Consider the following 15021-nt stretch of genomic DNA (forward strand, 5'->3'; position numbering starts at 1 on the left):
TTTCCATTCTTTTAACATTTTTGTAAATGATATTGCTGAAGGGCTGTCTGATAAGGTTTGTCTCTTTGTGGATGATACCAAAATCTGCAATAGGATAGACATTCCTGAGGGTTTGGAAACATGAGGAAGGACCTAGTAAAGCTTGAAGAATGATCCAAAATTTTGCAGCTATGATTTAATGCTAAAAAATGCAGGGCTTTGCATTTGGGCTTCAAAACTCCAAGAGGACAGTATAGTTTACGGGGTAAAAGAAATGTGCACAAAAGTGGAGCAGTATTTGTTTGTGATCACATTTGATCTTAAGGTGGCCAAACAGGTAGAAAAGGCAGCTAGAAGGAAGATTGGGTGCATAGTGAGAGTAATGGCCAGTAGAGAAAGAAGGTGATGATATCGCTGTATAATACTCTGGTGAGACCTCGTTTAGAATATTGTGTAGAATTCTGGAGACCACGGTTGTGGCCATGCCCTTATGTTCAGACCTACTGTTTCTCTGTATCTAGCTCTTTGACCTCTCCAGTCTGCCTTTTTTCCTATTGTTCTTCCTGTTAGCCAAGCCTCGCTTTGCTGTCCCTGCTTCTGCTTAATTTCCTACTTGTGACATCATCAGCCTATTCCTTTATAAGGACCTAGGGAGCTTTCCTGCGTTGCCTTTGCTATAGGTCTATTTTCCTTTTTCTTGTTGTACTGTTGTTTGATTCTGAGGGCTGGTCTTATTGTTAAGCTGTGTCTCTGTGGCACAGCCTTGAGCCCTGTGCAAGTGGTTTTGGTTTGAATTTGTATGGATTACTTTCCTGTTAGGTTTGCTTTCAAGCAAAGCCCTCTTTTATTTCTCTGTGTGTGTTGTTCTGCTTTAAACCTGTATGGATTACTAGCCTGTTAACTTTACTTCCAAGCAAAACCCTGTTTTTTCTGTGTGTGGTTCTGGTTTCAACCTGAATAGATTCCTTCCTTGTTATCTAGGCTGTGTCCTTGTGTGTGGTTTCCCTTGCTACCTTTCACTGTTCAGAGAGCCGGTTGTTGCCAGCCCAGCTGCTTTCCTTGATTACTTTGCTTCTACAGCCTAGCAGCTTTCTTTGCTTACCTTGCTGCTGTGCAGCTGGGTGTACTCTGCCTGCCTTTCCTTTCCCTTCCTGGCTGAGTTCTGGTAAGAACATTGTTTATCCCTTTGCTTGCTTTAAACCTTTGACTGCAGTGTAAGCCCTGCTTCTTTCTGATGTTTTTTTAGAAGCAGCTCTTCCTTTTAGCCTGCTTTAACTCTTTGTCTGCTGTTTCTGTCTCTTGATTCTTGTGAGCATTGCTCCTTATCTGATTTGTGTATGTAAAGGCATCTTTCCCTGTTTGCTTACTTTCCCCTTTGTCTCTAGTGTCTGTTATTTGACTCTGTGGCACAGTCTTGTGTATTCCTGTAAGGGGCTTCCCTTTACCCTTGTGTATTCTTATGAGCGGTTTCCCTTTTACTTTTGAGTCCTGTGTGGCCATCCTTGTGTATTCCTTTGAGTGGCTTCCCCTTTTCCTGAGTGCCGTATGGTACAGCCTAGAGTGTATTCCTATAGTTGGCTCCCCTGTACCCTTGAGTGCTGTGTGGCCATCCTTGTGTATTTCTTTGAGTGGCTTCCCTTTTCCCTGAGTGCCGTATGGTACAGCCTAGAGTGTATTCCTATAGTTGGCTTCTCTTTTCCCTTGAGTGCTGTGTGGCACAGCCTAGTGTATTCCTATGAGTGGCTTCCCTTTCTTTCTTGAGTGCCTAGGGGCACACCCTTGAGTATTCCTTTGAGTGGCTTCCCTTTTCCCTGAGTGCTGTATGGTACAGCTTAGAGTGTTCCCTCATGAGTGGCTTCCCTTATCCTTGAGTTCTGTATGAAATAGCCATGAGTGTTCCTCTGTGTGGCCTTGTCCTGAGTTTTTCCTGTGCTTTCTATTTGAGTTCTCTTTGTGAGATTTCTGGTTGTGTTTGAGTGGATTTCTTTTTCGTTTAGCTGTTACTACTTGCGCTAGCTTGAGCGGTCTCTCTGTGTAGCACGAGTGGGCCGTTCTCCCGGTTAGCTGTGTCTACTAGCACAGTCCTGTGCAATCCCCCCTGTTTTATTCTGTTTGAGTGGGTGGTTCTGTTTGCTGGGACTACCAGCTCAGCCTTGAGCTACCTCTGTGTGTGATTTCTGTTTGACTTGGTTAGGATTATTCGTTTATAGCTGTGGATCTAGCATAGCCCTGAGTGTATTGTGTTTGGTTCTGTTTGTGCTTGAGTGGGTGGTTCTTCTGTTTAGCTGGGACTTCTTGCCCAGCCCTGTGCTGCCTCTCTGTGTGATGTCTGTTTGATTTGGTTAGGACTATTCATTTATAGCTAGGGTTCTAAGCCCAGTCCTGTGCTGCCTTCCTGTGTGGTTTTCTTATCTTTTACTTATGGTTTCTACCATGTGAGTCTAAGTGGGGTTGTCTTTTCCCTTTCAGTTTCTTTGTGCATGTGTGTAGAGTCTTTTGACCCCTTGTTTGTGGCTCTGTTTAGTGCAGTGTGTGCACTGCTTGAGTAGTACTTGCTCAAGAGATTCCGTTCTGTTTCTTTTCCCTTCCCTCTGGTATGATTCGGTTCCAGTTCGGCCGTGAGGCCTGCCTGAGTGGTCTATTTCCCTTTACCGGTGGTGCTTGTTGTTTGTCTTGTTTGCTGTTTATTTGCCATGTCTGGTATCCTGTGTGTATTCAGTGCCTGGTTTGCCTCTGCTCTGCGCCTCCCCAGAAGCCTTGTCTGCTGCAGCCATGCTGCAGCCCAAGGGCTCACCATTCCGGATTCTGTGACACCACACCTTCAAAAAGATTTAAATAGGATGGAGTTGGTCCAGAGGGCAGCTGCTTAATGGTCAGTGGTCTTTGTCATAAAGTATATGGGGACAGACTCAATGTTCTCAATATATATATACTTTGGAAGAAAGACATGAGAGGGAGATATGATAGAAATGTTTAATACCTCAGCATAAATACATAAGAGGCAAGTCTGTTTCAATTGAAAGGAAGCAAGTGATTTAGGTGAAAGGGGACAGTCTTAGAAGTAACCTGAGAAAATACTTCTTCACGGAATGTGTGATGAATTTGCAGAATGGCCTCCCAGTGGAGATAGTGTGTAGTATTATCTACTGCTCATATCTGTTTGTGTGCGTAAGGCCTACATTAGCCTATGAACCAAACTCTGACTGCAACATAACTATCCTGACGTGGCTACTACAAGACTTTCTTTGCGCACTGGTCAGACTGTCATTCCAAGGAACACCTGCGATGTCTCTGTTGTATGAAACCTACAGAGTGAGAATTATAATGCCATGTGAATGAGGCAATCCTCATTAGAGTTGCCAGCAGTACCAGCTCTGATTTGGAGGGCCATCTGCAAGGCCATGGGTCTCTGTATCATCTACCGGACAGCCATCCTGGACCAAGCTGATAAGTCACCATCTAGCCAGCTCAGTGGTTCTAATTAGCCAGGGCCTTACCTTATCTACTGTCCATGTACACACCTATCAAACAAGTCTTTGTGTGCTCAACTTATTCAATCAGAGAACTGTTCTATGTGTGGTACAATGTCCTCTATATCATGGACTCTGGTTGGGATAAATGGTCATTTAGGCATATGGACGCTCAGGCAGATGGGCACTCACTCAGACAGACTCTCAGGAAGGATATTTAGTAGATGTAAGAGAGACAGAGACACCTTTCTTTGATGATGCGCCATTTTTTGGTATGTGAGTCGGGGTGCTGGCCACAATTTGTGACAACATTCTACAGTACCTGGAAGCAGGTCTTTGGACCGAAACCCTGTTTGAGACATGGGTATCAGCGTCGGGCGGTACAGAGTTCTTTCATCAGACCTGACTCTGCTTATGCAGATAAGTAGTCGCTATCTTTATATTTTTATTGGGGTGCCCAAGATTTTGTTAAAATTGAAATTTTGTTGAAATTTTGCATTTTTATTTTTAAGCACATGTTCACATATGGTATTCAAATAAAGTACAATTGTCAAAAAGACCTCCGGTTTGACTTGGCAAGTGATTGATATTATGCAGTAGGCTCAAGGGTCTGGAATAGCTGAGCACTATAGGAGACCTAATAGCCTGGCCACTGTTCTATATCTGATGCTGCCGGTCCCTTTCTCTATATTTTCACATCACAGTATCATTTGTTCCCTTCGATATATTGAATGTTTGATTGAGGAACATCAGCATAATTACCATATTGATGACTAGTTTCCTCTTTTCTGTTAATGGATATCTTAACATTCAGCATGTAGTTCCTCTGGGTACCGCTGAGTGCATATGTACTCAGTGCTTATAACTGACCATGAACTACAAGTATGTGTTGTACTGAGTAAAAACCAGTAATGAGTAGCATTTTAACCACAGCTAAGACTAGTTTTAAAAAAGAGCTGTGTGCATTCATCTTCATTGCTGAGATAGCCTTCCACTACAAACACAGACAAGACACAGTGGAGCAGAGGCATCCTATCTACATGACTATTCAGGAACCAGCTGTGAAATATCATCTTGGAGTCTTAGAGAGGATTCTTCCAGTGGTCCATAGGGTTCGACAGAAAACATTGGTAAGTTCTAAGTGAGAGCCGGGACCTTTGGCATGTGGCTCTAGGTTATTACTGTTTATCTGTTAGTTTTGTATCGGGAAGTAGTATTAGTTGCACTGCAAAATTTCTACCTCACTGTTCTGACAAGTACTGATAAGTTTGAAATTGCTTTGCAATAATATATATATATATATATATATATATATATATATATATATATATATAAATATAACCAATAAATTATAATTTATTTCTAGAACGTAGGCACTGTCTGCCCTTATTATTAGTGTTATAAAGAATTAGGTGCAAATCATCCTCTAGACAAATGTTATCCTATAATCAATCATTAGGGTGATTTTATTTATTTATTTAAAATATCTATAAACCACTCTATCTGTTTGTCCTAGACGGTATATAATGCATACTAAAATGCAAAACTAGGACAAATAGTGTGGTTTATAGATATTTTTTAAATAAATAAGATTACCTTAATGATTAGTTATAGGGTAACATTTGTCTAGAGGATGATTTGCGCCCAAGTGTCCCTCAGATTCTTTGTAACACTAACAATAAGGGCAGACAGTGGCTACGTTCTGGAAATATATTACAATGTGTAAGTTAGCAGCAAAACTTATCAGTACTTGTTGTCAGAACAGTGAAGTAGCAATAACAATTCAACTAATACTTCTTCATAATACAAAACTAACAGATAAACAGTAATAACCTAAGGAACCACAAAGGTCCTGAGACACACTTAGAACTTAACAATGCTTTCTATTTATTTATTTGTTACATTTGTATCACACATTTTCCCACCTATTTGCAGGCTCAATGTGACTTACATTGTACTGTAGAGGCGTTCTCCAAGTCCGGTAGAGAAACAAATACAAGGTTATGTTGTGGTCGAATAAGGTAGGTGTGTTTCAGGCAACATGGGAGTCGAAGAGAGGGAAGGTTGTGTATTGTCCAGTACGATCATTGGTTTTGCTGTGTGCCGGGTGTAGCTTGGGACGGGTACATAGAGATCTCTAGGAGAGCGTAAGGGAGAGTAATGGATAGTAGATGGCATTTATGGGCAGGCTGGATAGGCCATATGGTGTTTATCTGCTTTATTAGCACTGGCCTGGATTCTCTATCCTTAGTGCAGATACCATGGCACCCTTATAGTGCAGATCATCACAGTTCTTTTTCTTATTATTTTGAAAATATTTTTTGCCTATAGCAACTCTTCTTTAGTTTAAATTTCATTATTCCCTAATCTGTCCAATACAGAACCAGCACTGATATGCTTGTTTGTACATATCCAAATTGTCATCTCTTCCACAACGATCTTAAGTCTAATCTTTGTTAGTGTCCACTCTGATTCCGATCATAGTAATGGATGAGTCTTTTTCCATGAGTTTAGTTGCTTCTATGAGAGCAGTTATACTCATTTCTACAAAAGTTGCTTAATGATTGTGTCAAGGGATATTGTAAAATCTTCCATCAGTTCAGTACCAGGATAAAGGCATAACATAATCATCTCAATCCACAAACCAGCAATGGAAGTTTTATCTGGATGCTACCAGTGTGGGGTGCTGTTTCAATATCACATTTTCAATATTGAGGGACAGACAAATTCTGCGGGATTCCAGAGGACTTGCCTGTGCCTAGAAATTGAAACCACAATATACTGAAGCAGCACCACTCACTGACAGCAGTTCGGTTGGAAGACTTCTGCTCAGCTTAGAGGGAACATTTATCCTAACTTCTTGCCATTGGAATTTTCCTGAGAGGATGAGGGATATTTGATGGAAATCCCCTCCAACTTGTCCCCTCCTGCTTGTAATGAATCTCCCTATGAAAATTTCTTTCCTTTGAGGTTTATTTCTCAACAAAAAGAAGTAGAATCTCAAGTGGATGTATTTGGCTTTTAAAATATAAAAAAGTTCCAAAAGCCATAGTAGCCATTCCAATACATGGTGTTTTACATGATGAACAGCTTTTCTTGTGGCAAAACCACACTAACAATTCAGCATACCTCTAAAACGATGGATAGATTACAAAGTTTAGCTATCATTCTGGATTCATTAATGTCTAGTGTTCTGCTCCCATATTCATGTTTGGCAGGTTATGTTGTTATGTATATGTAGTATGAGTGACTGTCCTCAACTAGCCTGGGCAAGGCTCAGAGCTGAATCTAATAGAAAATCTATGGCAAGTGTTTGTAGACTACAGTCCACAGACAATCCCCAGTTAACTTGAAAGAGCTTGAGCTAGTTTTCCTAAACTAAAGGGCAAAAACTACACTGTTCAGTTGTGCTATGTTGGTAGATATTTGTGCTCAATGTTTCAGGACACATAGAGGGGCAAAATCGAAAGGGACGCCCAAGTTTTGCTGAGGATATCCTCGCAAAATGTCCCGACGAAGGGGCGGGGAAACCCGTATTATTGAAACATGATGGTTGTCCATCTTTTGTTTCGATAATACGGTAGGGGACACCCAAATCTTGACATTTAGGTTGTCCTTAGAGATGGTCGTCCCGGTCGTTTCTGATTTTCGGCGATAATGGAAACCAAGAACGCCCATCTCAGAAATGACCAAATGCAAGCCCTTTGGTCGTGGGAGGAGCCAGCATTCGTAGTGCACTGGTCCCCCTGACATGCCAGGACACCAACCGGGCACCCTAGTGGCACTGCAGTGGACTTCATAAATTGCTCCCAGGTACATAGCTCCCTTACCTTGTGTGCTGAGCCCCCCAAAACCCACTACCCACAACTGTACACCACTACCATAACCCTTACGGGTGAAGGGGTCACCTAGATGTGGGTAGAGTGGGTTTGTGGTGGATTTTGGAGGGCTCACATTTATCACCACAAGTGTAACAGGTAGGGGGAGGATGGGCCTGGGTCCGCCTGCCTGAAGTGCACTGCACACACTAAAACTGCTCCAGGGACCTGCATACTGCTGTGATGGACCTGAGGCTGGCACAAAATATTTTTAAAGATATTTTTTGAGGGTGGGAGGGGGTTAGTGACCACTGGGGGGGAGTAAAGGGAGTTGATCCCATATTCCCTTTGGTGGTCATCTGGTCAGTTCAGGCACCCTTTTGTGCCTTGATCGTAAGAAAAACAGGACCAGGTAAAGTCGTCCAAGTTCTTGTCAGGGACGCCCTTTTCCATTATGGGTCGAGGAAGCCCATATGTTAGGCACGCCCAAGTCCCGCCTCCGACACGCCCCTGTGAACTTTGGTCGTCCCCGCGACGGAAAGCAGTTAGAGATGCCCAAAATCAGCTTTTGATTATACCGATTTGGGGCAACCCTGTGAGAAGGACGCCCATCTTCGTACTATGTAAGCCACATTGAGCCTATAAATAGGTGGGAAAATGTGGGATACAAATGTAACAAATAAAATAAATAAAAAAAATTTGTGTCAAAAGATGGGCGTCCTTCTCTTTTGAAAATGAGCCTGATAATGTTACAAAAGGGACTTTTTGTGTTTACATTCTTATTTTCTAAATATTTCTATAATAATTCTGTAACTGGATTTGCATATATTAGTGAAACAAAGTCCTCCTTTAGGGGCCCTTTTACTAAAGGATATATGTAAAAACAGATTACTGCACAAGTGCATCAAGGCTTTTTACAGTATTTGTCCTATTTGTGTGCACTAAGGTATCCTTTTACAAAGGCACACTAGTGTTTTTAGTGCATGCTAATCTTTAGTGTGCGCTAAATGCTAGAGCTGCCCATAGAAATATATGGGTGACTCTAACGTTTAGTGTGTGTGCTTATTTTTATCGCGCACTAAAAACACTAACACACCTTTGTAAAAGACCCCTTACCCAAAGTATAAGTGAAGTTTGAAAAATATTTTTGGGAAGGGTCGTGGTTTGGGCGAAGAGCAGGCATGGACATGTTAGCCAGCTAATGTATTAACACACACTAACTGGTTAATGTGGGAGCACTTAGTATCTCCTAAATAGAAGGCAGTAATTGCTCCCACGTTAACTCTAGATAGGTACAGTATTAGATTTGAAATTAATGTGTGGGAAAATCCTGTGTTAAGCTGCATTAACTGCAACTCTCAACACATGTTTGTATTAGCATGTGTTAACTAGATAACACAGACTTAACGCAGGACCACTGAGGCCCTGATGATCAGTTCCCTGTTTTGTTCCGAGTAGCGTGAGGAAAAATACTGCCAGAACAGCGCAGGGAATTAACTTCCCTATGATCAGCACTAATAGTATGTAAATTTGTACACATTATTAGTGCTGATCATCAGGGGACTTCTGTGAGAGGATTGTACTTGGGCATGTGCTGAGGCATGCTCTAAGGCACAATCCTCCCGCAGAAGAGGTTTGACAGGTCCAGGTTGTCAAAAAAAAAAAAAGTCTAGACTGTCAAACCTAGGGCCAAGCCCTCGACACAAGGGCCTGAAGGTCCAGTGACCTCCACACCCCCTACCCCCAACACACATTCCTTCCCTCTCCCACAACAAAAAGTATCTGGTGGTCCAGTGGGAACCCTACTAGCTCCTCCAAGTATCCCAGAAATTCCCTTATATAGTAGTGAAGCCTCACCCAATGCATCCTAGGATGCACTGAGCAGGGCGCCGCTATTTTGAGGTGGCACTGGCAGGAAGAGGGATGGAGTGCTACTTCTTTGTCCTGTTTCAAGGTACAGGGGAGTCTGGGGGTTGCTAGACCACCCAGTCAGCCCCTGGGTGGGTGAGTAGGGGGGCAGCTAGTAGGGGTCCCACTTGACTACCAGGTTTTAATAATTGTTGGTGGGGGGGATTGTGGGTCTGGGGATCCACCAGACCTCAAATCCCTTGTGGGGTGGGGCAGGCCTGGAAGCATGCAAATGCATTCTGAACAGGTTCTCCCCATTCCTCCCCAGTGCCCTGGCAAACCCTAATGCCAGCTGTGAGCTGGCTTAGGGTTTGTGCAGGAGCAGTGCCCTTGTTTGGCATGCTGAACATTGGGTAGGGATATTAATTCCCCTCTTCAGCATGCATTTGCATGCAATTAGCATTCAGAGCCGGCGAGTTCGTTATTACATGTGCTTGTTAGCTCTTATAATTGGGTAATGACAAACACGGGCGCTAATGGCCTCTAGCACGCATGTTTGCCCATGATCATTGGCCCATTAGTGCCTCCTAAATAGATGATTTTTTTTTTGTAAATCTCATGTACTTTTGGAAAAATTAGTGGGATCGGCAAAAAAACTCAAAATATTTAATGTCTTAAATACTGAAGCATTAAATCTGGGCTTAGTGAGTGTTAAGCTCAGATTTTAATGTGTTTTATTATAAGGGCCCTGTAGGTTGCAGAAACCACAAAAATTGTCCATAGTATAGCAGATCGATTTTGCCATTCTTTTATTTGCAATGATGACTACTCTTTTATTCATTGGGAACCACTAGCTTATGAATTTTACTCTTAATATTTTAAACAAACCTGGCTATGGGCCCTGTTTACTAAGGTGCATTAGCGTTTTGAATGTGCTCACAGCACAAGCACTAACCATGTAGGCGCCTATAGAGATATTGTAGGCGCTTACATGGTTAACATGCATACATGGTTAATACATGTTAAAGACACTAACGTGCCTATAACGTGGCATAGTAAACAGGGCCCTAAATATTTTATTTCTTATCCAGTTAGTGATGTGATTCTGTGTTTATAATTGTTGAAATTCAATAGACGATATGCTTATTTGCAGAATTTTGAACTTTCTTTCTCCACAGGAAGACACTGATCCATCCATACATGAAAGCCTTAGCATTGAAAATACATTGTGGGCGAGCACTGTTGTTGCATCAGGTGAGAAATTTGTGTGTTACAGTTGCAAATCAGGTTCTTTTATTTTGTTCAAATGAATAGCTATAATTATTTGTTTGTATGGTGAGCAAGACTCATCTTTCTTGCTGTCAGAGTCAGTACCTTGGGGAGCATTTTAAGAAGATTTAGGTTAGTGAACATAAGCTGAGATATTCTGTATCCTTAGCAGGCTGCATCTAGGCAACAAGAAGAATACCTCAGGCTCAATTCCTTTATTTTTTGGGAACCCCCCCAAAAAAGAGTATATTTTTAAAAATTACAGAAATATTTTCTTTTATTATACATCTAGTAGCTAAATAATCTGGGTGAGTTACAAATAAAAATATATAACAATAAATATATTAAAACAAAGAGATAACCACACCGTCTTTATAACAAATCAGTTGGTACTGATATGGTAAAAATAAATCCTAGGGTCTTTAACTATAGTAACATGATCTCAGTGGGCAGAGCTGTGTATGCTGCCATTTCTCCCAGGTTGAGAGTGTCTGAATTTCTAAGATATGAAACAAGTTGATTATTTCAATTTTTATTTTCTTGTAATGGTTTTTCATTAGGACCAGTGATAATATATGTTAACTGTTAGTAAGAAGGATTGAGTTAGGCACATAAGTGAATGAGTGATGTCATCTGTTGGTGTCAGGATAGAACCCAGAACTCAGAGCTAAATGTAATATAGTATGTGTGGTCCTTCTCACATGCAGCAGTCTCCTCAGTTCTGTCTTTCTGCTGTTACAAAATGGATGGAAAAACAAATGTATTCTGTCACTGAAGAGATTTTGCTGCTTGATTTTTCTCTAATATTGTTGTTTGTTGTCTTTAAAAAATGGGGAGGGATTTTCTTTTTTTAGTCAATTTTAATTTTGTTCTTGTGAAAAATGTCACTACAAAATGGGGATTCTTCAGTGTGGAGGAAAGATTCTGGACTTTGACAGTCATTCAATTTATCTGATAATGGCAAGGCATAAAATATAACTACCCTGATTGTATCGGGATATTTCTGCGAGCCTGAAAGGACTGCCTGAATTGCATAATCAGTGCGAGGTGGAGAATTGGCCAGAAGTAGGAGAGGTGAATATTTTTGGTGCACAGATAAGTACATAAGTAATGCCATACTGGGAAAAGACCAAGGGTCCATCGAGCCCAGCATCTTGTCCACGACAGCGGCCAATCCAGGCCAAGGGCACCTGGCAAGCTTCCCAAACGTACAAACATTCTATACATGTTATTCCTGGGATTTTGGATTTTTCCAAGTCCATTTAGTAGCGGTTTATGGACTTGTCCTTTAGGAAACCGTCCAACCCCTTTTTAAACTCTGCTAAGCTATCCGCCTTCACCACATTTTCCGGCAATGAATTCCAGAGTTTAATTACACGTTGGGTGAAGAAAATTTTTCTCCGATTGGTTTTAAATTTACTACACTGTAGTTTAATCGCATGCCCCCTAGTCCTAGTATTTTTGGAAAGCGTGAACAGACGCTTCACATCCACCTGTTCCACTCCACTCATTATTTTATATACCTCTATCATGTCTCCCCTCAGCCGTCTCTTCTCCAAGCTGAATAGCCCTAGCCTCCTTAGTCTTTCTTCATAGGGAAGTCGTCCCATCCCCGCTATCATTTTAGTTGCCCTTCGCTGCACCTTTTCCAATTCTTCTATATCTTTCTTGAGATGTGGCGACCAGAATTGAACACAATACTCAAGGTGCGGTCGCACCATGGAGCGATACAATGGCATTTTCCATATCATCATGCTGATCAATCCATAGACTGGTGGGTTGTGTCCATCTACCAGCAGGTGGAGATAGAGAGCAAACTTTTGCCTCCCTATTTGTGGTCATGTGCTGCCGGAAACTCCTCAGTATGTTCTCTATCTCAGCAGGTGGTGGTCACACACAGCAGCAGCTCTGGCTAGGCCTCCAAGCCTAATTTTTAGGTTTTGTTGAGTGCCTGGGGTTGAGGGCTCTTCTTGAGCAAGTGCAAACCTGGTGGCGCCAGGTCCCTCCTTTTCTCCCCCCTCCCGCTGGCTCCGTTTAAAAAAAAAAAAAAATTTTGAACGTCCTTAAAGGCGTTTATTCCGACGTTTATTTAAACGTTTATTGCAGCTACTCACTGGGACACCAGGTCGTTACAGCTCGGAGCGGACAGCAGGTAATTTTTACCTTTTATAGCGGGCAGGGGGTTCCCTGATTGGTCGCCACGTGGCCCATGGCGTCGGAGGGCGAGGGCGCAAAGAGTCGCTCCCCGGATCGCGTGTGCGCTTCCAGAGGGGATGCGGGGGTCTTAAAGTCTGATTCGCCCTTGTTGGGTGACAGTTTCGTGACCGATGAGTGTCCCGGTCCTTCCTCCGGCGTGGCGGTTTTTCCCGCCATAAACGCCCATCCCCCGCGGCTCGCCTCCGCCATATTGGTCGGCCACGCGGCTCGGACGGCTTCTTCTTGGGCCGCCCTTGAGGTGGGAGACATTGATGCCATGAACGCCCTTAATTTGGGCGACGGCACAGAAGCGGCTAAAGTTAAGCGCCGTTCTTCCCGCACGGCTCCTTCGCGGAGTGTCGCGCCGGACGCCATCTTGGATGCGCAGCATGTCTCTCCCCCGCTCTTGCGAGCGCCAGTTGAGGGTGCGTCTAGGGCTGTAGCCCAGGCTGCGGAAGTGCACAGTCTGGGGGGTTTCTCCCCCGAGTTTGTTTTGCTGCTGCATCAGGCCTTCCTTATGCAAAACGCTGCCCCTGCTCCCTCGTCTGGTAAAGAGGTTGAGGCCCCCGGAGGTAAACGCCCTCGGGTTGATTCCCAGGCCTTGGAGGACTTTGTCTCCTCCGATGTAGATGAGGGCAGCGTATCTGAGTTCTCTCAACGGTCCTTTGCGGATTCCTTGGAGGAGACGGATCCCCGCTCGGATGGAGCGGATGACCCCTCTGCAGCGCGGCTCTTTAGCTCAGAGGATTTGCCCAACCTGTTAGGGCAGGCCATGGGCATTTTGAAGATTTCCTCTCCGGAGGACGTCTCTCCCTCAGCCCCTGTTGGCTCTGCCATTATGCTGGGGACGAAGCGCCCGCCTAGAACCTTCCACGTGCATGATGCCATGCACACCTTAATTTCGGCTCAATGGGATGTCCCGGAAGCGAGCCTTAAAGTGGCTAGGGCTATGTCCCGCCTCTATCCTTTGCCTGAAAGTGAACGTGAGGCCTATCTGTGGCCTACCGTGGATTCTTTAATCACTGCGGTGACTAAGAAAACGGCGTTGCCGGTGGAAGGTGGCACGGCCCTAAAGGACGCCCAAGACAGAAGATTGGAGGCGGCCTTAAGGTCGTCCTTTGAGGCGGCTGCTTTAAGTTTGCAGGCCTCAGTTTGCGGCTCCTATGTGGCCAGGGCGTGCCTGACTTTGGTGCAGCGGGCTTCCCCCTCGGATCATTCCTTGAGGGCTGATTGGCCGGCCCTGGAATCGGGCTTGGCCTATTTGGCAGACTTGCTGTATGATGTCTTGAGGGCCTCAGCTAAAGGCATGGCTCAGACAGTCTCTGCGCGGCGGTGGCTTTGGCTGAAGCATTGGTCTGCTGACCATGCCTCTAAATCCCGCCTAGCGAAATTGCCTTTTAAAGGCAAGCTGCTCTTTGGGGTCGAGCTGGACAAAATCGTGACCGATCTCGGCACGTCTAAGGGCAAGAAGTTACCAGAGGTCAGGGCTCGGGCTAGTACTCGTCCCGGTACCTCCAGAGGACGGTTTCAGGAAGCCCGTCGGTACCGCCCGGGCAGGTCGGGCTCTTCTGCCTCCTCTTCCTTCAAGAGGAACTTCTCCCCCAAGCAGCATTCCTTTCGCAGAGACCGCCGTCCCGGAGGTGCTCCCTCCGGTCCTCCCCCAGGGTCTCGAACCCAATGACGGGGCCTTGGTCCACACCCCAGTGCAGATTGGAGGACGGCTGTCCTCGTTTCTGGGCGAGTGGACCACAATAACTTCAGACGCTTGGGTGCTGGAAGTCATCAAAGACGGCTACAAGCTAGAGTTCTGCCGACCCTTAAGAGACGGGTTTGTACTCTCTCCCTGCAAGTCTCCGGTCAAAGCTGTGGCAGTGCAGCAGACCTTGGACAATCTGATCCGCCTGGGTGCGGTCGTTCTGGTGCCAGAAACTCAGCTTGGCAAGGGACGTTACTCCATTTACTTTGTGGTACCAAAGAAAGGAGGTTCTGTACGGCCTATCCTCGACCTCAAAGGGGTCAATCGGGCCTTGAAAGTTCGGCACTTTCGCATGGAGACTCTCCGCTCTGTTATAGCGGCAGTGAAGGCAGGGGAGTACCTGGCATCCTTGGACATCAAGGAAGCGTACTTGCATATTCCCATCTGGCCTCCCCATCAACGCTTTCTGCGTTTTGCAGTCCTGGGCCGACACTTCCAGTTCAGAGCCCTCCCGTTCGGGTTGGCTACTGCTCCGCGGACCTTCTCCAAAGTAATGGTGGTCATCGCGGCCTTCCTGAGGAAGGAAGGAGTACAAGTCCATCCTTATCTGAACGACTGGTTGATCCGAGCCCCCTCTTATGCAGAGTGCGGCAAAGCTGTGAACCGGGTGGTTGCTCTTTTGAGCTCCCTGGGGTGGATCATCAACTGGGAGAAAAGCCAGCTGCGCCCAACTCAGTCCCTGGAG

General features: G+C 44.6%; 1 protein-coding gene across 1 annotated transcript in view; it reads left to right on the forward strand.

The window, feature by feature from the left end:
• The window catches only part of ATP9B (ATPase phospholipid transporting 9B (putative)), a 706895-nt gene that overhangs the window by 259805 nt on the left and 432069 nt on the right, over positions 1–15021 (forward strand). The window contains 1 exon segment of the mRNA XM_030211876.1: positions 10294–10369. Within this exon segment, the coding sequence (XP_030067736.1) occupies positions 10294–10369 (76 nt within the window).

The sequence above is a fragment of the Microcaecilia unicolor genome, chromosome 1 (assembly GCF_901765095.1).
Source record: "Microcaecilia unicolor chromosome 1, aMicUni1.1, whole genome shotgun sequence".
NCBI classification, from domain to species: domain Eukaryota; kingdom Metazoa; phylum Chordata; class Amphibia; order Gymnophiona; family Siphonopidae; genus Microcaecilia; species Microcaecilia unicolor.